At 37.7% G+C, this 23,292-nt stretch overlaps 1 protein-coding gene and 1 long non-coding RNA gene across 2 annotated transcripts in view; both read left to right on the top strand.

The window, feature by feature from the left end:
- The first annotated feature begins 2,186 nt into the window (after positions 1-2,186).
- Positions 2,187-7,781, top strand: LOC124871680. The gene is made up of 3 exons (XR_007039076.1): positions 2,187-2,305; positions 5,092-5,275; positions 7,679-7,781. It is a non-coding gene; the product is annotated as an uncharacterized LOC124871680 (long non-coding RNA).
- Positions 7,782-7,798: 17 nt separating this feature from the next.
- Positions 7,799-23,292, top strand: part of LOC124870874 (polycystic kidney disease protein 1-like 2) — a 45,495-nt gene continuing 30,001 nt past the window's right edge. The window contains exons 1-9 of the mRNA XM_047369698.1: positions 7,799-7,805; positions 8,946-9,065; positions 9,114-9,305; positions 9,440-9,582; positions 9,675-9,857; positions 12,914-13,051; positions 19,562-19,696; positions 19,925-20,049; positions 23,086-23,206. Coding sequence (XP_047225654.1) covers positions 7,799-7,805; positions 8,946-9,065; positions 9,114-9,305; positions 9,440-9,582; positions 9,675-9,857; positions 12,914-13,051; positions 19,562-19,696; positions 19,925-20,049; positions 23,086-23,206 — 1,164 coding nt within the window. The remainder of the gene's footprint in view (positions 7,806-8,945; positions 9,066-9,113; positions 9,306-9,439; positions 9,583-9,674; positions 9,858-12,913; positions 13,052-19,561; positions 19,697-19,924; positions 20,050-23,085; positions 23,207-23,292) is intronic.

The following is a 23,292-nucleotide window of genomic DNA, read 5'->3' as shown; positions in this document are numbered from 1 at the left end:
AAGATGGCACCCTCCAAAGCCAAGACCAAGACCGGACCATCCAAGACGAAGCCCAAGGCCGGACCTACAAATGTTTAGAATTAGACTAATATTTTGGGACATTTATTTTTCTTCAAAAAAATTTTTACACCACAAAATGTAGAAATTGATGAAAAATGGTTAATTACTCAACTAAAACAACTCCTTGGTATTAAACTAATAATCGCCATAATAAACTAATATGTAAGTTATTAATTGCAGCCACACATCGATACACAATCTCTGAACTGAATTAATGATCTCACTTTGCAGAGTATTTGTGTGATCAATAAAAAAAAAAAGAAACACACACATTTGAAGGTTAAATAGGAGAGAGAGAAAAATAATGTGTATGAAATCATCAAAATAACACAAGTGAAAATAAAATTTGTTTTTTAACACTGATTACTGTACACTGTCACATTTGCCCAAAGCTTGTTGTTAATTAAATTTGACAGTTCTACTTACTTTGCCTTGTGTGCCTGTTGTAAACATTTAGTAAAACGTGAGATTGTCCGCCTCACCTAGGAAACTGTTGATGCTGAACAAACTTTTCCACTTGTACTGTTTTTACTTCCCCTTTTCTTCACATTCTTTATGTTTTTGAAAAGCAAGCTCAATAACTTTGGAATCTGCAGAGAAGTTTCTGCTGTCAGATAGAAGGAGTTTTTCAAACTTTGTCCTTTTGTCAAGATTTACAAATACGACTGTCTGACCATTAAACTCTAGTGGGTGGGGGGCAGATATTGGTAGCCATTGCCATGGTGGCACCATTGTTCCCACTATCATGTATGGTAGATGATCTCATTCTGTGGGCCTGCTACCTTTCCAAAGGCCCTGGCCATCATGACAGACTGCATGGAATCATGAACTCTTTGAAATACCAGGACATTTTAACTGAGAATCTGAAAGTGTTGACCAGATAATGGGTCCTCATTGTGCCTTTCAGTAGGATAATGATCCAAAACATTTGTCCAACTCAACACAGAAATGAATCAACAGACAGAAGATCAGCCATCCATAGTCATCTCAGTCCTGTATAAAACAATTGTGCCTTCAGTGATTTAGATACAATCACTGAAGGCATGTTGTTGTTTTCAGAAAACAATTTTTTCCACTAAATAATCAGCTCCAATTAAAGGTTTGATAAAACAAATAGAGTGAGATTATGCTGCCCCAATGAAAGATAAATTATTTTAAAAATGTTGACACATCTTTACGGAAGATGTAATGATTTTTTCTAGATTCCTCCTCGTCATGTTATAATAATAGTTATTGTAAAACTGAACAATAAATATGCTCTTCTCTTTGAGCCAGCTGAGTATTTTAAGATTTACAACTGTTACGTTTCTTCATTACACTACACTAACTCTTTTGTTCTGTCCTACTTTATGCTTATTAGGTTTTCCCTGCAAACTATAGTGTAATAATTTCTTTCTAAAATTGTCTTAAATATCAATTTTGTTGTCAGTGTTGAATGCTTTGCTGGCAAACTGTGTAAACTGGTTCATTTGGCAGTTTAATGTAACTGAATGACTAAATTGTGTTTTACTGAAGAGAAAATGTTAACATAAAAAAAAAAAACACACAAACTGTAATTATGCATATTCTTCAGGTTTGTGTTTTGGAAGAGCTAGCTGGGCTTCAGGCCAGCCTGCTGAAAGAGACAGATGATTGTTTTGGCTCTGCATGCATTACTCTTCAAGTTTCACTCGACCGCGGAGATCCTGTCCTCCTCCTCTTTTCACTGACTGGAGAAAATGGGACATTTTCTGAAACTAGAGAAATGAATACAACGAGGGAAATTTTTCAGATTTGTCACCAACTTCAAGGTATGTCAGATATGGTAGGATCACAGAAAAGAAAAGCTGAAATACCTATATACATTTACTAGTAATTCATTTTGAGGATGTTTTACAGGATCTGTCCAGGTGAAGATTAAAGCATGGAATGCATTTTCATACCTGGAGGTGGATGTTTTTGGCTCATGTGATGAGAACTCAGTCATGAAACTAAACAGTCCTGATGAGCAGTTGTTAAGCCTTGACAAGAAAATGGTAATTTATTTTACAACAGACTGTTTAGTTGTATTTAGGTATATACTGTGTAATTAATAAATATAAAACTTGTGTTTACTTTCAGAAAAAGAAGCATGCAAGAGTTGTAAGGTCCGCATGGCAAATCACTGCAACTCCTTCGAATTCAGTAAATCGGAAAGATGCAACGATTACACTTTCAATAAGTGACTCAAGTATAACAGGCAAAGTGAAGTCTTATGATTGGAAATGTAAGATTTTTGGTTTTTGTTTTATAGTTGTTTTTTTTTTGTTATTTTGTTTTAAAGGAATGTTAAGAATCAAAACAAACACTTGTTCGCACAAAGACATAAATTGTATAAAGGTAAAAGAAAATCCGATTTTAATTTATATGTTCTAGCTACCAAATATCTTTTTAGGGTCCCTTTTAATATGTATAAATTTTGAACTAAATGTAGGTTGAAACTGACAGAAAAAGAAGGGAAAAAACTTTAAGATAGGACTAACTTTTGATCAAAGGGTCACCTTGTATTTTTACTCATACACTTTACTTATTCATGAGCTGCATCACCAGAAAAATCCAACAAGACAGTTTAGAGAAAATGGCAAAGGCCACCTATGAGACTTTTCCGTTTGAATCACAGAATTTTTGTAACTAGATATTAGCCTCCTATCAGATTTTCTTTCCTTTTTTTGTCATACCTACATATTTAAGATCATTAATAAATTTTCCTGAACCACCTGTTAAAGGTCACGCTACGGCAACTCGGTCAGATTAAAGTCCTGCCTTTGAGTAGGCTGCTTTAAAATCATTTTTTATTTTAAGTTGCTCAGATGTGAGCTTGCTAGTGTGCTTCACATAATTGTCCTGCTGCATAACTCAAGCCTGTTTTAGCCTAAGGCCACTAACTAATAGCTGAACATTCTCCTTCAGGATCCTTTGCTTCAAATCATTCTCCTGCTGCATAACTAAAGTGTGTTTCAGTTTAAGGTTACCAACTAATGGCTGAACATTCTCCTTCAGGATTTTTTGTTTGAGAGCTGAATTTATGCTTACATTAATAGCAAGTTTTCCAGGTCCTGAAGCAGCAAAGTAACCCCAGACCATCACACTACCACCACTTTGTTTGACTCTAGGCATTGTTGGGCCATCGTCCATTTGGACAGGAAACAAACTGCTACTACACCTCCAAGCATTTACTGCAGCTCTGACGTCAATGCCAGGAGTGATAAATAGCAGCGAAACCCAACGCTTGGCGCTATTCCAGTGTGAACTGTCGTCGGTCATGCAAAGGAAGCAATATGTGGAGAAACAGGAGCTCACGGGCGGATTTACTTTTCCTCCACACTGGCCATCCCCAGAAGAACTTGACAAAGCTGGAAATCTGTTTGATATAAGAAGATCAGTAGATTTATATCCCAATTGAAGACCGTAGCCGCTACCCAGGTGAAGATGAAAACCCACAGGGATTTTTCCAAGGAGACGAGTTTCCTCCTTGTTTGTTTCAGTCAAATGCCACGGTTTATCCTATTTTTCCCGGTTTGAACCACGGAGGAGAAGTTGTCTGTTTTGATTTGTTCGTGACCACCCCCTGCCCTCCCCCTTCAGACCTACAACCCATCCTCAGGCTCTGCTGAAGTCAACTTTTCCAAGTTGTTCCACGTTGCTTTCTCAGTTGTGAAGTGAACCATGGTTTATTGTTGTTGTATGTGCAAAAGGCTTTGGTCTGCACACACGTCTTCTCAAAAAACTGATCTGAAACTGAAAAGTGACAGTTTAAGCAGCTTCATTTAGGTTTATGGCTGAAGCTTCAGAAACACTCCAGTCTTTGCAGTCAAAGCAGGCTTGTAGTTCTTGGTTTGACTGCTCTTTACACTTCCTAACAGTCTGACCCTTAGACTTAGAAGTTTTTAATTTCTGCCTATATGTTGGAATGAGATGAAGCAGACAGTGATCCGAAAGATCCAAAGAGGACCTGGTGACAGCGCAATATTTATCTTTTAAAGCTGTGTAGCAGTAGTCCAGTGTGTTTTTATCCCTGGTGGGACACTTAATATGCTGTCTGCATTTTGGTAGTACATTTGGGAGGTATTCAAACCCCAAGAATAAAAATGCCTTGAAGAACATTTGATGTGAGGAGGTTCTCACTAATGAAAGTGAACACAGAATGGTGGCAGAGAGCAAAATAAATTCACAAATGCATGCAAGGTACAACAGAGTGAAGTACCGAGGCTGCCATCCATGGCATGGTATCACAGAATATTTCCTCTAAAGTCTTAGAGATCATTAGGATGTTTTTGACAAATATAAAATTGACCTTTTTGCTCTTTTTGGCTCATGAAACAGTAACATGACTATGATTGTTGAACATTTTATTATGCTTCACTCATGAACACTGAATTTATCTGAAACAAGTAAAGCCTGCAGTGTTTTAGAGGTTGTTGGATGAGTCATTGATGGGCATTAACTAGACCTGGGTGCAGCTTGTGAGATTGAGCTTTACAAACAAACCAAGTTTTCAGCCAGTTAGAATTCCACATAAAGATCGTTATATACCCATTGTTTTCACTTTACTGTTAAATTACTGGTCTGCTGATGTTTTTAAGTTAATGACTTAGGAGCAATGTTTTTAACAAACCCTCAAAAAAAAAACAGAAACCCTCAAAGATGTGCAGGGAGACTCCTCATTCTCGATATTTAGTTTTGACTCTTACAGTCATGCCAAAAAATATCCCTGCCCCTGGCAGATTTCAGTTTGAAGTTATCTTATAGAAATCAGTGGAGGCAGCTATAAAATCAGGTTGATAGCAAGAAGGTCTTCCAACCTCAAAGACTCAAAAAGATACGAAGGGTTCAATTGCTCTAATGTCAGTAAAACATTTTCCATTGGTTGTTGAGAAGTGTACAAATAATTTTCAACATACCACTTCTGAATAAAGTTTCCTGGTTTAATGAAAATAGCTTAAATCTGCCAGGGGTATGAATAAAAATGGACTTCGTTTTTTGTATGTGCTAATGATACAAGTTTCTTCATAGGTAAGGATTGTAAATGTGAAGCAAAATCAGAACAATCAACACAAACCATTCCAGGAAACTGTCTGCCAGATCCATTAAGCTTTCACAGCTATGAGTTGAAGCTGAAGTTGGAGACGGAAATTCAGGAAACGGCATCCATATGCATCACCCTGACCCCCACCTTAGATGAGTCGGATCAAGTGAGGTACTGGAACTTCTGAAAAAATCTCTGAATTGTTCTCTAATCTTGTCATCTATGTTTGTTAGCTATAAAAGTATTTAAAATTATTATTTTGATGACATTCATATAGGAGCATAGTTGAATAGCTGTAAAATAAGCAACATATTCGATTGCTTAGTTTTTAGAATAAAAAAATAAATAAAAAAAAGGAAAAAATCAAACTCAAACATGAAAACTAAGCCAATGATCAAAAACAATAACCTTGTTAAATGATGGGAAGATTAACAGGAGGTAAAGAAAAATATACTTTAATCCAAACAATGAGATGTTGAATTGCTGTTTAATACACATTTGTAAATGATATAATTTACACAAGTCTAAAAGCTTTAGGAAAATAGAAAAAGTTAAACACAGCAATACAAAAATATAAAATGTGTATCATTTATTTAAGAATATTTTATCTGACAGCTGTCCTCATGTGAAAATATTATATTTTATTATTACCTGAATCTTCAGAGGCATTTGGATGCTGAAACATCAGGAGCTTAGCCAGGCCAGAAATTGTTTATTTTCAAATGAAAGGGTTATGGTTTGTAAGTTATTCAACAATAAAATACTCTAATCTTTGGGTAGCTGGGTTTGGAATAAATGTGATTGTCAACCCTTTTACCTTTTCATCTTCACCAGAAATAACATTCTTTTTAAATCTTGTGTTCCTGTCAAAGTGTTTCTCTCCTCAGCCTTGTATATTCCTCATTTCTTATATTTACAAAATGATATAAAGTAGATATCTAAGAATAGTAGATTAGTTGAGTAGATTTTCTTAGATCTTGGTCAAATAATTAGATTCTAAAAAATAAATTAATTCATTTATTTTATTTATGCCAAGACATCACCACAGATTTTAGGACAACTGATACTGTAGAACTGTTTTATCTCGTATTGTTGCCCCCTCACACTCTCAGCTCTACTTCTGCTTCTGCATCTCCTATTGCTCCGATTATATACTTTATTCGAAAGTTTAACTATATTGGAAAACTATTGTTGTTAAAATTTATTGTGACAATCATTTTATTTTAATATTTTATATTCAGTCTTAATGTTTTTAATTCTTTATTTTAGTATGCCATCCATCCATCCATTCATCCATTCATCCATCCATTCATCCATCCATCATCCATCCATCCATCCATCCATCCATCCATCCATCCATTCATCCATCCATCCATCCATTCATCCATCATCCATCCATCCATCCATCCATCCATTCATCCATCATCCATCCATCCATCCATCCATCCATCCATCCATTCATCCATCCATCCATTCATCCATCATCCATCCATCCTTCCATCCATCCATCCATTCATCCATCCATTCATCCATCCATCATCCATCCATCCATCCATCCATCCATCCATCCATCCATCCATCCATTCATCCATTCATCCATTCATCCATCCATCCATCCATTCATCCATCATCCATCCATCCATCCATCCATCCATTCATCCATCATCCATCCATCCATCCATCCATCCATCCATCCATTCATCCATCCATCCATCCATCCATCCATCCATCCATTCATCCATCCATCCATTCATCCATCATCCATCCATCCATCCATCCATCCATCCATCCATCCATTCATCCATCATCCATCCATCCATCCATACATACATCCATCATCCATCCATTCATCCATCCATCCATTCATCCATCCATCCATCCATCCATCCATCCATTCATCCATCCATTCATCCATCCATCATCCATCCATCATCCATCCATCCATCCATCCATCCATCCATCCAGTAGAGGTTTTAATTTGCACATTTCTTTTTTTGTGTGTTTTTCCCCATTTTATGTTGTTAGGCTTTCTTTTTTAAATCACCTGCTCCACAGAAGAAATGTTCACCATTTGTTTATAAAAGTAGTTTGAATGCTCTATATTGTGAGGACCTGAAAATGAAATCCATCCAGTCTGATTCTATGAAGGAGGCAGATCAGATCTGCTGTTACTGCAGCAGCAGGAGAAAACATTTCTCCTCCACCAGTCTCAGTAGCACTGTGTTATTAGAAAGCTAAGATACACAGAAGAATTACCTGTGTGCATAGTTGCACTGTTGCGGTGCAATGTGTTTACATATTTGGTTTTGTGTTGTTCTATTTTTTTCTTCTTTTTTGACTAATTACTAGGTTATGTTAAACAGGGAGTGGGAGTGAATGTATGGAATACAGTAGACACAATCAGTTTGTTTTTACGTAAATATTGTCATGGTCTTTTGGGAGTTTAATGCATCTTTTTAAAAAACATGCATTTTTAAATGTCTTCCTACATGCAATGTGGAGCTATTCAAAATATTTCCAGGATCCCATGTGCAACAATGCTCATGTTAATCACACTGATTTTCCATATCACAGTTTCAGTTGCATTGAAAATTGTGACCCAGTGACGCATTCAAAGGACACAAAAGTTAAAATGGTGTGCAGGTCTTGTTCAGATTATGCATGGTTCTTGGAGGAGACAAAAGACTACAAAAAATGGACAGTAAGTCTCACACGTGATGCTTGAGTTGTTTCCAAATTTGGGTTCAGTTAAAAAACTGATATCCATTGAGTAAAATAATTTTTTCTTTACAGGAAGATACAAAGGATTGCTACAAAGCTGCAAACCTAATTCCTCTTCATGCCAAACGACAAAATACAGCTGAATATGTTATTGACAAAAATGATATTAAAGATGCCTCAAAGGCTAAAAAGAATGTCACTGTTGTGTTCACTTATTCAGGTGTGTAATTTTTTACTATTTAATTTTCTTTTTTATATAAAAAGGTCTGGTATTTAATCATCATACAGTTTGCTGAAATAATGAGAGTTGAAATATTTTTGAAGTGATGCAGAGGTCGCCAGAAGGCTGTGGTTGGTATTTAAACCCAAGAAAAATGTCCCCACTGTCAGATATGGTGGTGGTACCATCATGTTCTGTATATGTCTTACTAACTGTTGTAGTGGTATATACAAGGTACAAAGTAGATTGAAGAATATAGGAGGACTGCCTCCAGATTGTGTTATTTCCATTTAGACTGGCAGCTACACGTAGATGTTTAAAAAACTGGACACAGTTGCAGTGACTTTCAAAGGTGAATACCCCCCTGTTAAAATGTCTGGTTTTTGTGATTTAAAACTGAGACTAAAGATACATACCCTGTGCAGTTTAATTGAAAAACAAACAAATATATTACGGTATATGAAAAACCACATACAGAAATAAGCTCAAATAACTAGGTTATATAAATGTACACACCCTTAAAGTAATACTATGTTGAAACATCTTTTGATTAGGTTTCGGCGTCTACTCTTATTGAGTTTTGTTGTCCTGGAAATAATTTCCGGAAATTTGCTTGTTTGCATCCTTTAGTTAAAATCATAGTTTACAAAGAGGGTACAAAGGATCAAAATGATGTCATTGTTCAAAGACATCAGTCCACACAGGGACACATATATAATTTGAACCAGTGCCAATTATGAAATTTCCTTCTTGTTTCCAAAGTGAATGATAAACTGTTATACAAAAAGTATATCATAAGGATAAAGCCAGATGACTCTGATCCCAGCAGTGACTCAACAATAGAAACAACGAAGAGCCCAGCCGCATTTTCTGCAGATACTTCTGCTGCAAAACCTGCAGGTACATCTGCAGCCAAACCTGCAAGTACATCTGCTGCCAAACCTGCAGGTACTTCTGCTGCAAAACCTGCAGGTACATCTGCAGCCAAACCTGCAAGTACATCTGCTGCCAAACCTGCAGGTACTTCTGCTGCAAAACCTGCAGGTACTTCTGCTGCAAAACCTGCAGGTACATCGGCTGCCAAACCTACGGTTACTCTCGCATCTCACAGTAGTACAACTTCAAGAGCAACCACCAGGATTTCTGAAGGTCTCTCATGCATCATATCACCATCTGCTGGAACTGTACTTGATGCTTTCAGTATAACTTGCACAAGTGTGCAGCCTTGTTCTAACTGCCAGTACTGTTTTAAGACAGAAGGTAAGTAATTCCAAACTTTTATCTTGACTGATATTGCATTATCTGTTATTTCAGTTCAGTTATTCTACTCTTTTTTTATTAATACTCTTGCTGTATATTAATTAACTTTCTATTGTTTCTTCTAATTTTATTAGAAAAGCATCTTCTATGCAGTAGAAACAGAGAAGTGAGGGTTATGTTCCTTCCTCTTGGGGACAGCAGCTCTGAGTACAACCTCCCTATAAAAGCAACTGCAAAAGACGGCAGGTTTGAAGTTAGCACCACTCTAACTGCACAGGTTTGTCAAAGACTAGATGTAAGCACTAAAATGGAAGCCTAACCAAATTATTTTGATCTTTTTAACTCATTGAGCTTTTTTTTTATTTCCAGGTTTTGGATGCTTCACCAGTCTCGAGCTCAGTGGATAATCTCGACTCTGCCATAACAAATGCTGTGGATAAGATTAGGAAAGAAGGTCTGTTATCAGGAGACACTATCGGAGAAATGTTTAACTCTGTGGCTAAAAAGCTGAACAGCCAAACTGATGAATCAAAAAAAGAAAATCGACAAGAGGTAAACACACTGTAAGGGATATGTGATTTATGTAGACACAAAATGTGCATCTCAACAAAATCAAATATTATAGAAATGTATTTAATTTATTCAGTTTTATTAGATTCATTACACACAGTAATTTATTTCAAGGGTTTATTACTAATTCTAATTACTGTTCCTGAAAACCCAAAATTCATTTCTTCTGAAGGTTTACATCAGACCAAAAAAATTGTTATAAACAACAAAATATTAGGCTGCTGGAAGGTAGGCCCATGTATTGTTTAGTATGTGCACTCGATACTTGTCATGGCCCCTTTTCCGTGAATTTCCACTAGATGCAGCATGCCATGGAGATCAGCCTATGGCTCTGCAAAAGTGTTATGGATTCCCAGCTTGCTGTAATGGTGGCCTCCAGCTTGTCTGGATTGTTGGCTCTTTAATTTCTTATTGTCCTCCTGACAATGCTTTATTCAATTTAATTCAATTCAGTTTATTTATATCTTTATAGATTATATGTGTGGTTAAGGTCAGGCCAGTTTGATGGACAATCATGCACAGTGACACAGGAGCAGTTAATGGTACTTTTGACACTGTGGGCATTTGCCAAGTCCAGCAGGAAAAAGAAATCTGCACCTATATTAAACGCATAAGCAGAGGGAAGCAGTAAGCAGGGGCCGTGTACCAGGCAGTTTCCCTTTGATTATGTAGGTCATAACATGACCATAAAGAAAGATTCCTGTATTAAAAAATACTTTGTGCACTTGTCTTATGTATTTTATGTGAATACTGATCACAAAACTACTTCTCTGCATTGAAGATTTATTTGAGGTTCCTCCTCTCTGTTCAACCTACTGCAGAGGCAACAATTATACATGTTTTATACAGTGGATGAAATAAAAAAAAAATGCAGTGATTAGTTATAAAAAAGTGGGGGGTGGAATGCATTAATTGGACTATAGACCCTTCTTCGTGGAGATGAAACATTAGTTAATCTCTGATCTTGATCCCTGCTTGTCAGTCTGTTTTGTCCTTGCTGTTCAGATAGTTTATTAGGTCAGCAAGTTATCATCATTCAGATAGTTTCTTTCATATGAGGCAAGGAGCCTGCGTCAGAGTAAGCGCCTATCAATATGGGTCAAAATTCTGTGTCACACAATGCAGCTGGGTGTTGCATTCACCTCACTACAAGTATTCCCAAAGTATCTAACGACAAGATGCAATCCACTGTCCTCTGTCACCACATGCTTATGCTGGAGGAATGATCGCTGCAAGGTCAGTGACTCAATGCAGTCACTTGGGTTTCCTTAGATACAAAACGTTTAACCAGTTGGCATAATTAACTGAATTTTACTGCACTGTTTTATAACCAGGATGGTTAACAGTCAGATTCACCTTGCAAAATTATTCCCCCCCTTGACTTTTTACATGTTTTGTTACATTCCAAGCGGTAATTTCATTGTTTTCTAATCTTATTTTATGCGATAGATCTGCACAAAGTAGTCTAAGTTGGTAAGGTGAAATGAGAAAAAAATAAATAACAAAATACAATAAAAAAAAAAAGAAACAAACTAAACAATTGGCATGTGTATATGTATCAACCTCCTTTGCTATGAAACTTCTAAAAAGTTCTGGGACAACCAATTACCTGCAAATATCATATATTTAGTGAGATGATCTAAATTTCACATGATCTAACAGTATAAACACACCTTTTCTGAAAGGCCACTGGGGATGCAACACCACTAAGCAAAAGGCATCACAACATGAAGACCAAGGAGATCTCCAAACAAGTCAGACAAAGTAGTTGAGAAGTAAAAGTCCAGGTGGGGTTATAAAAAAATCTAAATCTTTGAAGTTCCCACGGAGGACCATCGCATCTATCATCTTCAAATGGAAAGCACATGGTACCTCAACAAACCTGCCATAGAGACCAATCTACCAAAACTCAGAGACCAGACAAGGAGGACATTGATCAGAGAGCCAGCACAGAGACCAAAGTTAACTCTGAAGGAGTTGCAGGGTTCCATTATTGAAGAGTGGCCAGAAAAAAAGGCATTACTTAATGTTACAAATAAGAAGGCAAATTTTTAGTCTGCCAAAAGGCATGTTGGTGATTCCCCAAATGTATGGAGGAAGGTGCTCTGGTCAACTGAGACTAAAATAGAATTTTTCAGCCGTTAGGAAAACACTATGTCTGGCACAAACCCAACGAATCCCATCATGCCAAGAACACCAGGCCCACAGTGAAACATGGTGGTGGCAGCATCGTAATATGAGAATATTTGTCAGCAGCAAAGACTGGGAAATTGGTCCAAGTTGATGGTAAGATGGATAGTGCTAAATACATATTCCTGGACAAAAGCTATGTCAGTCTGCATGTGATTTGAGACTGGGATGGAGGTTTAATGTGCAATAGGACAATAATCCACAAATGACTGCTTAAGCAACACCCAGGTGGTTTGAAGGGAAACATTTAAATGTGTATGAATGGCCTAGTCAAAGTCCAGACCTCAATCCAATTGAGAATTGGTTAGACTTGAAGATCAGTGTTCACAAGTGAAAAACATCCAACATTTAGGAGCTGGAAAGGTTTTGGCTTGAGTTATGCATGCTGAAATGTTCTGCTACTTGTTTGCCTTACAATAAAAAAAAAATTAATACATCTTCAAAGTTGTAAGCATGTTCTGTATGTTAAATGATGCAAATATTCAAACAATCCATTTTAATTCCAGGTTGTGAGGCAAAAAACATAACAAATACCAGGGAGGATGAATATCTTTGTAAGGCACTGTGAATGATTGGATTCAAATGACTATGTATTTAAATTAGGTGGTTTTTTTTTCCTTTTGTGTGGTGCCTTGAGACAACATGTGTGGGAATTTGCACTATATGAATTATATGAATTAATGACTCAGTAAACATGGGATTTTCCAGTAGGCCTCTTAAATTTTCAGCAAGTTGCTTTATTGGCATATCCCAAAAGCAATGTGTGCATTAACTTATCATTCCCTCATGTAATACCATTCTTGCTCTAATACAGAAAAGGGCTAAATACATAACTTTGTTTTTCAAAGCTCAGAAAGAAGATGCTGGACCTGATGGTTGACACAATAAAGACATCCCCTACAAAAACTCCAGAAGAAACTCAGGTGGTAGCCAGAGGACTTACTTCCCTTATCAAGAAAGGCGATGAACTCAGCTTATCCACACAGGTACTGTTAAGCATTTTATTGTTTGGAAAAATAATTTGAAACAGTATTGTAATAACCACTGAAACACGTATACTCTTTATATATATTTTTTGTTTTTTTGTTTAGTCATTGTTTAAGAGGATGGAGGGAGTATAAGAAATGTGACTTTGATTGGTGTGTGCAACCTTGACCACAAATGACCATGTCATTAGCCAAACAGCAAAAGTTTAATTGTTTGAGGTCTTAGAAGTTTCTGGAAGAGAGAGGAGGAAGGTTAGAGCCATTAAGGTTAGGCCAATGAACACGAAATAATTGAATTGCAACGTCTGCATTGGGATAAAGGGTGCAGAATTTATTGCATTCAATTGCATCAAGACAGGTTATGTTATTTTTTCCTGAAGGTCACTATTTTGTTTTAATTTTTTACCTGATAATTTTATAAGTTGACTATTTGGGACTTGAAGCATAAGGGTCTATGAGAGCTTCCAAGTGGTCAGATAATTCTAAGTTAAATTAACCAGAAAATTTGCCAAGATGCTGTCACCTCAAGAGTTCAGAATATGCAGAGGTAAGGTAGTTTTCATCAGTACAGAGTGAGTGTTTGCACAGTGTAACATGAGATTACAGTAACAGGACACTATTATTTTCATGTGTGTGCAAATGAAGAGAGCTGGTGTATTTGTGAACATCTACTTTAGGTTGTTATAACTGTAGCATCCATCATCACAACATGTCTGAACTTTTCTTGTTCTTCCATCAACCAGAAGACTTAGGCACTATGTTATATTACCACTAAGACTACACAACACACAGTACCTATTCTGTATGAATATAATATGGCATTGAAAAAAGAATGTGACAATAGGTCTTTATTTATTTAGCTTTTTATTATTTTGCCTTTAAAAGTAAGTTTGGCAGGGACTCTACATTTCCAATGTTCTCAAAACCATTAAATTAATTGTTATTTGAGAAAATATGGGGGAAGAATCATGTTTTAAAAAAAGTCTATCTTATCAATACATTATGCAAGAAAACATTAACATAAGAAATGCTCAGTGTTTATTATTGTTAGTTCTGTATGTAAATTTGAGCACACAATATTGCCTGGTCTGGAGGGTTTATATTTTAATGATATAACAAGCAGTCCCAGAAAGATTAAACTTTTTCCTACTCCATTACTGAAGATATTAAAACCAACAGATTGAAACTTACAGAGTTTGAAGTATTTCATCATCTTCTACACCTTCTACTATAATGAATTTCTTCAGTGTCAGCCAACCGCTTTCATTATGTTACTGAAAATAGAGGTGATGTAACACAATGATAAAAATGTCTCTGTGCTGTATTTATTTAAGTGTTGGTGTAATAATTTTTAAATTGCCATATATTTTTCATCAAATGAATGAGACAATTTAGCATTGTTTATAACATTGTCATCATTTTAAGTCATTATAGCATGACTTAAAATTGTAATTTAATTAGAAAAGATTAGACTAGATTTCTTTTACTGTCATCATACAAAAATATGCTATGAAATTACAAGTGCCACTCTATTTAAGGGGTTTTAGAAACACATTTAATAAACACAGGCAGGCAGATTCTGCTTCCGCCTCTCTGCCTGCTCAGACGCTTTTCTCCTAAGCTCCATGCTTGCTTGCATTCTTTTACTCCTAACTTTTTATCTCTTGGCCAAAATTACGGAAATATTGGATTAAAACAACTTCTTACCAGCGACTCCCAAGGATTATTATTGTAATTATTATTATTATTTTTTTTTTTAAAGGACTTTGATGTTTTTATAATCGAACTCGAAAGCAGGGCAAGTTGACACCAGCTAATCAGCACAAAATGCCTCCCTTCATCACAGAGGACTTCGACAAACTTTTACAAAAATTGGCTGTTTTGGAGATGAAAATCCACCAACTAGAAGTGAATGTGGAGGTGAATATGGGGTACAATGATGATTCAACTCTGCCTGTGATCCCAAACAGTGACAGCCAGCTCAACAACTCAGCCGGCAATCAGAACACTGAGAATAAACCTACCGGCAGACCCCCTTGGCATATTTTAGGCGCATGCCCAAAAAATCAAGGTGGACGACTCACTAGAAGATCTCAGCAATTAAATAAATTAGAATGGCCAGAATTACAGAGAAATGTCCCCGTTTCCCCTGGGAAAAGGAGACTTCGACAGCGAGCTGCTGTCACAACTGATAGGAGTGAGACAGCTGGAAATAATGGAGTTCCCCTCCAAGACAGATTTGCTCCACTACAGAATGAAAACCAGGAAAATGATCCATCTTCTGAGAACAATAAAAGGTTTGAGAACAACCTTCATTCTAAACAGTCTTGTCCTAAATTGCCAGAGAAAAAGTGCCCCACTGGACCAAGAATCCTAATAGTGGGCAACACAGCTGTGGATGGGATTAAAAACTTCTGCAACAAGAAAAACACAGAAGTTATTATTGGTACCAGTAACGTGGTGTCTGTTATCTCAGAGAATATTATTGCAATCACAGAAAAGCGCCCGTCTCTAGAAAACCTTATTATACAGTGTGGAGCCATGGATGACATTGCTCAGAAAAAATCAGACGGATTGAAAGGAGGATTTCACTTGTCTTCCGAATATTGTTGGAGGTCTCAATATCAAGGCGTTTCTCAGCGGACCCTTTGCACCGATTTTCTGTGGAGATGAGATTTTTTTTGATTAATAAATGGTTGAAAAAAACATGTGCCACCACACCTGTGAACTTCATCGACAACTTTAATATTTTTTGGGAAAAAAGGCAATTCTTCAAGCAAGATGGTTTCTGTTTGAACAAGCCAGGAGCCAGACGTCTCACATCAAATCTCTTCTATTCAGTAAATAATCCGCCAGCAGCTTCGACCTTCAGCAAAGAACATGGAGTATCAACAACAATGATGCCTCCAACAGCTCCAGCAGAAACAATCAGCCAGTTGGCTGAGAAAGAGAGGTCATCACAAAAGGTCTCCCCGTCAAAATCCACAGGAGAAGTGGACCCCCCCCCATTATACCCCCATCCCCCCAAACCCAGACCGACACCCCCAGTAAACCCACCTCACCCCAGACCCCGACTGCAAAGAACTCTCCCATCTCCCCACTGAGCCCACTTTTTGCTTTACTGGATTCTGATAACATGAAAGGAGCTCTTAAAATCGGGACCCAAATGGCTCTGACATCTTCTCCATTAAACACCCCCCGTGGCCGAGGCCCTGCTACTAAACCAACATCTTCCAAATGCCGCAGACCTCCCCCACCTCCTAATCAGGACCTTCAAATCACTTCTCTGTGATACAGTCTGGGCCCCAGTGGTAACTCTATCAGAAAGGAGCATGTCCAGGAAACACTTGGGCCCCTAATAGGAGATAGTTATAAAATCTCTGTGCTTATAGGTGACAGAAAGAACAAAGCCAAAAGGATAAGAGACAGTAATAAACAATCAACAAAAGCCATAAACTGTCAGGTACAACCAGATAAAGAGTTAATATCAGCAACTAAGTCATATAAACTGGCTTTATTGAACATTAGATCTCTGTCAGGAAAATCACTTTTGATCATGACTTCATTACTGACCACAATCTTGATGTTATGTTTTTAACAGAAACATGGTTACATGAATTTAAGGAAGCTCCCATTCTGATGGAGGCGACGCCTCCAAACTACAATTTTCTTTGTGAGAGCAAAGAAAAGGTGGAGGGGTTGCCACTTTGTTTAAAAATTTATTAATGTAAAAAAGTATTTCTTTGACTCTTTTGAATATTTGGCTTTCTGGGTAAAGAGCCCGGTCCAAACCATGTTCTTGAATATTTACAGGCCTCCTAAGTCCAAAACAAACTTTATCAGTGATTTCAATGAGCTTTTATCTGTGATATGTGCTGATTATGACTGTTTAATTATTGTGGGAGACTTCAACATTCACATGGACAATCCTGAAGACAGAAGTGCAATAGATCTATTTGACACTCTTAAAAATTTTGGTTTGACTCAACAAGTTAAACAGCAAACGCACAAACAGGGACATATTTTGGACTTGATCATCACTAAGGGTCTAAACATTTTGAAGGTGTCTGTAACTGATGTTGCTTTATCTGACCACTTTTCTGTTATTTTTGAAAGCATCATCTGCAATGACTCAGTTTGCCAAAGAGACATGATAAGAAAACGCATCTTTAAGGACGGTGCTGCTGAAACCTTTAACCAGATTTACTCTTCTACCTCCACTTTGCCCTGTAACACTGTAGATGAGCTGGTAGATAACTTTCTTTCTAAAATCTTGGACATCATTGATTCAATTGCTCCAATTAAAGTGAAAGTCGTTTCTGGGAAGAAAATGTCTCCATGGAGAAGTTCTCCACCAGTCAGAAGTGAAGAAAAGGAGTGTCGAAAAACTGAACGCAGGTGGAGAAAGACTGGACTCCAGGTTCACTATGTTATCTATAAAGAGAGACTATACAGATACAACCTACAACTGAAAAATGCAAGGAAATCTTTCTTTTCTGAGATCATCAGCAAAAACATTAACAATGCTCGTGCATTATTTGCCATGGTCAACAGGTTAAAAAACCCAAAAGATCAGAGGGGCAGTCAGCACATCCACATCAACTCCAGTACCAATGTTGTCTCCAACTAGAACTGATTTTGGCAAAATTTCCCAGTTTCACCAAATAAACTGCAAAAACTTAGAAGAAATCGTACAGCAACTAAGCTCTTCTTCCTGCTGTCTTGATCTTTTACCCACAGCTTTCCTTAAGAAAGCTTTGCCTGTAATAACATCTGATTTAACACAAATGATAAACACGTCCCTTTTGTCTGGTGTTTTCCCCCAGGCCCTGAAAACAGCAATTATCAATCCTCTAGAAGCTGCTACTACAGAACTACAGGCCTATATCCCCTTCATCAGTTAGATAATTGAAAAAGCTGTGTTTCAGCAGTTAAACAACTTCCTAACAACGACCAACCGCTTCGATGTCTTCCAGTCAGGCTTCCTGCTCACCACAGTACAGAGACGGCTCTTGTCAAGGTGTTCAATGACATCCGTATAAATGCAGACTGTGGAAGAACCACAGTGCTGGTATTATTGGACCTTAGTGCAGCATTCGACACTGTTGATCACTCCATTTTATTAGAGCGCTGGAAAATTGGGTCGGCCTTTCTGGTAAAGCACTCAACTGGTTTAAATCCTACTTTAAGGACAGGGATGTTTTTGTGTCAGTAGGTAACTTTACATCAGAGAGCACAAAAATCACATGTGGAGTCCCCCAAGAGTCCATCTTAGGGCCCCTCCTATTCAATATCTACATGCTCGCCCTAACTCAGATTTTAATAAACAACAACGTAAGTTATCATAACTATGCAGACGACACACAGCTATACGTTACAATGTCACCAGGTGACCATGAACCCATTCAAGCGCTGGGTAAATGCTTAGAAGAAATCAATGCATGGATGGGCCAAAGTTTTCTTCAGCTGAATCAAAACAAAACTGAAGTAATAATCTTTGGACCAAAGGAAGAGCGATTAAAGTTAGCACACAGCTTCAGTTAATACAGCTAGAAACCACCAGTAAGGCTCAAAACCTGGGTGTAGTGATGGACTCAGACCTGAACCTTCAGAGGCACATAACGACAGTAACAAGGTCGGCCTTCTATCACCTAAAGAACATCTCCAGGATTAAAGGACTAATGTCTCAGCAGGACCTTGAAAAACTAATTCATGTGTTCATGTTTAGTAGAATTGATTACTGCAACGGTGTCTTCACAGGTCTGCCTAAAAAGTCGATCAGACAGCTGCAGTTGATCCAGAATGCTGCTGCCCGCGTCCTCACTAGAACTAAGAAAGTGGAGCACATCAACCCGGTTCTAAAGTCCCTACACTGGCTCCCTGTAGCCCAGAGAATAGAGTTTAAAATACTTCTTTTAGTCTATAAATCACTGAATGGCTTAGCACCAAAATACATTACAGACTTGTTGTCAGTGGATCAACCACCCAGACCTCTCAGGTCTTCTGGCTCAAATCTACTCTGCAGAACCAGAACCAGAACCAAACATGGAGAAGCAGCTTTTAGTCTAGGCATGATTAGTTGCATTTTCAGTCCAATTTTCCTTTCATTTTCTTGTCCATCATTCTATTCTCTTTATTTTATTTTACTTTTTTAAATTACCTCTGTTGTTTGATTTTATCATTTGATTTGTCTTTCTGTGTCTGTATCTGTGTTTATTTGCTTTGTGATTGTATTGTAATTGTATGTACAGCACTTTGAGTGTCTCGTTGCTTAAAAGCGCTATATAAGTAAACTTACCTTATCTTACCTTACCACCATACATGCACCCTTACATACAAAGTCTTGCACACCCACATACACTAATAAATAATGAATATATAAAATGCTTATAAAATAGGGTTGAAACCACTACTAATTAAAGATTAACAGCACAATCAATTAGAAAATAGCAGAATAAAGTTTGCATCCCCACTCTGTCTGTTGTTCAATGAATTGATATCCATCTACAGATTGATGCTGCTACATTGTTTGCCAATCTCAGCTTATCTCTCCTGAATATGAGCACCAAAGACAAGGAAGAAGTCGTCAGTGCAGCAAGCATCATTGTGGAGGGAGTGGGCAAGATCTTGGAGTACTCTTCCAATGTGAGTCATCGACTTTAAAGCCCACGCAGTGGGGATTAACATCTCAAAGGAAGATTTTAAGATTTTATGAATACTTCTGTGGATGCATTTTAATCTACAGGGTCCAAAAAGCACCTATTATTTTATTTTATTTAATATTATTGGCATATTGGGTGGTATGGCTAGTTGATGTTCTTGGGCATTATTAAGTTTTGGTGCAACTTGTATGTCTTGTTTAATCTTTTGCAGAAAAACATCTCTGATGCTCTGCTTGATGCTCTAAGCATCACACAGAGTGCTTTGTTGAAAACAATGAAGGTTAATGAAGGTCCAACTATAATTCAAAAACCTCATATTACGTTGTTCGTTAAAAGGTACGTTTTACTTTAATTTAAAACTCGGAGACATAATTACTTAAAATTGCTAAAGAATAGGAGTTGTAGGAACAGTTTAAGTGATTGTCATGTCAACTGCCTCCATAGAATGTTTAATATACAGCATATCTCAGCTACAAAAAACATAAAAGTATGGTAAAAAGAAATTACATCCTACCTTAATTCAAGGGTTTATGTAGGATGAGATATTAAAATGGTGTTTTGTCAGCTTTCCTGGTCATTAACAGGTTCTAAAATGTACAGGTCCTTCTCAAAATATTAGCATATTGTGATAAAGTTCATTATTTTCCATAATGTCATGATGAAAATTTAACATTCATATATTTTAGATTCATTGCACACTAACTGAAATATTTCAGGTCTTTTATTGTCTTAATACGGTTGATTTTGGCATACAGCTCATGAAAACCCAAAATTCCTATCTCACAAAATTAGCATATTTCATCTGACCAATTAAAGAAAAGTGTTTTTAATACAAAAAACGTCAACCTTCAAATAATCATGTACAGTTATGCACTCAATACTTGGTCGAGAATCCTTTGGCAGAAATGACTGCTTCAATGCGGCGTGGCATGGAGGCAATCAGCCTGTGGCACTGCTGAGGTCTTATGGAGGCCCAGGATGCTTCGATAGCGGCCTTTAGCTCATCCAGAGTGTTGGGTCTTGAGTCTCTCAACGTTCTCTTCACAATATCCCACAGATTCTCTATGGGGTTCAGGTCAGGAGAGTTGGCAGGCCAATTGAGCACAGTGATACCATGGTCAGTAAACCATTTACCAGTGGTTTTGGCACTGTGAGCAGGTGCCAGGTTGTGCTGAAAAATGAAATCTTCATCTCCATAAAGCTTTTCAGCAGATGGAAGCATGAAGTGCTCCAAAATCTCCTGATAGCTAGCTGCATTGACCCTGCCCTTGATAAAACACAGTGGACCAACACCAGCAGCTGACACGGCACCCCAGACCATCACTGACTGTGGGTACTTGACACTGGACTTCTGGCATTTTGGCATTTCCTTCTCCCCAGTCTTCCTCCAGACTCTGGGACCTTGATTTCCGAATGACATGCGGAATTTGCTTTCATTCGAAAAAAGTACTTTGGACCACTGAGCAACAGTCCAGTGCTGCTTCTCTGTAGCCCAGGTCTGGGGAATGCGGGACCTGTAGCCCATTTCCTGCACACGCCTGTGCACGGTGGCTCTGGATGTTTCTACTCCAGACTCAGTCCACTGCTTCCGCAGGTCCCCCAAGGTCTGGAATCGGCCCTTCTCCACAATCTTCCTCAGGGTCCGGTCACCTCTTCTCGTTGTGCAGCGTTTTCTGCCACACTTTTTCCTTCCCACAGACTTCCCACTGAGGTGCCTTGATACAGCACTCTGGGAACAGCCTATTTGTTCAGAAATTTCTTTCTGTGTCTTACCCTCTTGCTTGAGGGTGTCAATAGTGGCCTTCTGGACAGCAGTCAGGTCGGCAGTCTTACCCATGATTGGGGTTTTGAGTGATGAACCAGGCTGGGAGTTTTAAAGGCCTCAGGAATCTTTTGCAGGTGTGTAGAGTTAACTCGTTGATTCAGATGATTAGGTTCATAGCTCGTTTAGAGACCCTTTTAATGATATGCTAATTTTGTGAGATAGGAATTTTGGGTTTTCATGAGCTGTATGCCAAAATCATCCGTAATAAGACAATAAAAGACCTGAAATATTTCAGTTAGTGTGCAATGAATCTAAAATATATGAATGTTAAATTTTCCTCATGACATTATGGAAAATAATGAACTTTATCACAATATGCTAATATTTTGAGAAGGACCTGTATATCTCTCAGAGAATGTGTTTAAAAACATAACAACAGATTGCACTATAATATTATTTATTAAACAAAAATGAAGCCAAAGTTTGGTGTAAAAAACAAAGGACACCTTTGCCCTTTCTGTGGGATTTAGCAAGAAAAAAAGAGTTGACAGGTGCTGACAGCTTCTACAAGAGCAGGAATTTTGGCAGTTTGCAGGTTTGGAGCATTTAGGTAAAGGAACATCATCACCAATGAATTTTTGCTGCTCACCAATCTAGGAAGGGTAAAAGGGTGCTTCTAAACGCTTTAAAATCCTTCATAATACAGAGAAAAATATTAATATTAGAATATAAAAACTCCATCTCAGACTCTTTATGCCTCAGTTAGCAGTAAAAGGTTAGTGACAAGAAGACTAAATAAGTAAAGCCTGTTTGGAATGGTTGCTAGGAGGAAGCCTTGTCTCTCTAAACATAACCCAGTGAAACATATGAATGAATCACAAGACATCTGGAACAATGTCCTTTGGCAAGTGATGCCAAATTAAAGATATTTGGCACTATGTTGGATTAAATTCAAATACTTAATATATGCACAAACACCACTTCTCAACTGTAGAGCACGATAGTGGGTTCAATTTAGTTTCCTCCTGTCAAATATTGATGTGCCCCTGGGCTAGGCGCTTCACCCGAAGTTGCCTATCGATCCGCGTATTAGTGTATGAATGTGTACTCTAGTGGCTCTAGTGCAGAGGTGTAAAACTCCAGTCCTTGAGGGTGACGTGTCCTCCCTCGAGGACTGGAGTTTGACATCGCCACTCTAGTGTAAAGTGCTTTAAGTGGTCACATGACTGGAAAGGCGATATATATGTTCAGTACATTTTACCATTTAAGGGGTCAAGTACAGAGCTAATCAGTAACAGAGCCCTGAAAATCTCAATGAACAGAGGCAACACTGTAAAGAAGAGTGGGCGAAAACTCGTGTCCAACGATGTCAGTGACAGAATCATAAAGCTTTTCTATTTCGGCTTCATTTTGTTTAATGAATAATGACCATGTGGTTTTTGTTGTGTGTTTTCATACACATGGGGCAAAGATTATGTAATTTTACAGCTTTGTAAGAACCAGACCACATATAATTATCTGCTGATAGTAAAGTCCTAAAAGTGACAGTGGTAATTTTATTTTACCACGACTCTAGATTTAATGCATCTGCTCATTTTATCCCACAGGGTGACACGTGAGAGTTTAACAACAGAGTCCATGACTGTTAACCTAAGTTCTCAGCCCACATTTTCTCTGCCACAACTACCCACTAATATGTTTCCTTCAGAGGAACCAGTGGATGTTCGAGTAAGTCAAAATAAGTTTTTCATGTGAAGTCAGGATGTAGCCAAGAGCAGGTGTTTTCCGTTTACTGTGCATGTTTGATCAAGGTT

The sequence above is a fragment of the Girardinichthys multiradiatus genome, chromosome 7 (assembly GCF_021462225.1).
Source record: "Girardinichthys multiradiatus isolate DD_20200921_A chromosome 7, DD_fGirMul_XY1, whole genome shotgun sequence".
Lineage (NCBI taxonomy): Eukaryota > Metazoa > Chordata > Actinopteri > Cyprinodontiformes > Goodeidae > Girardinichthys > Girardinichthys multiradiatus.
This window is presented reverse-complemented; position numbering and strand designations above follow the sequence as displayed.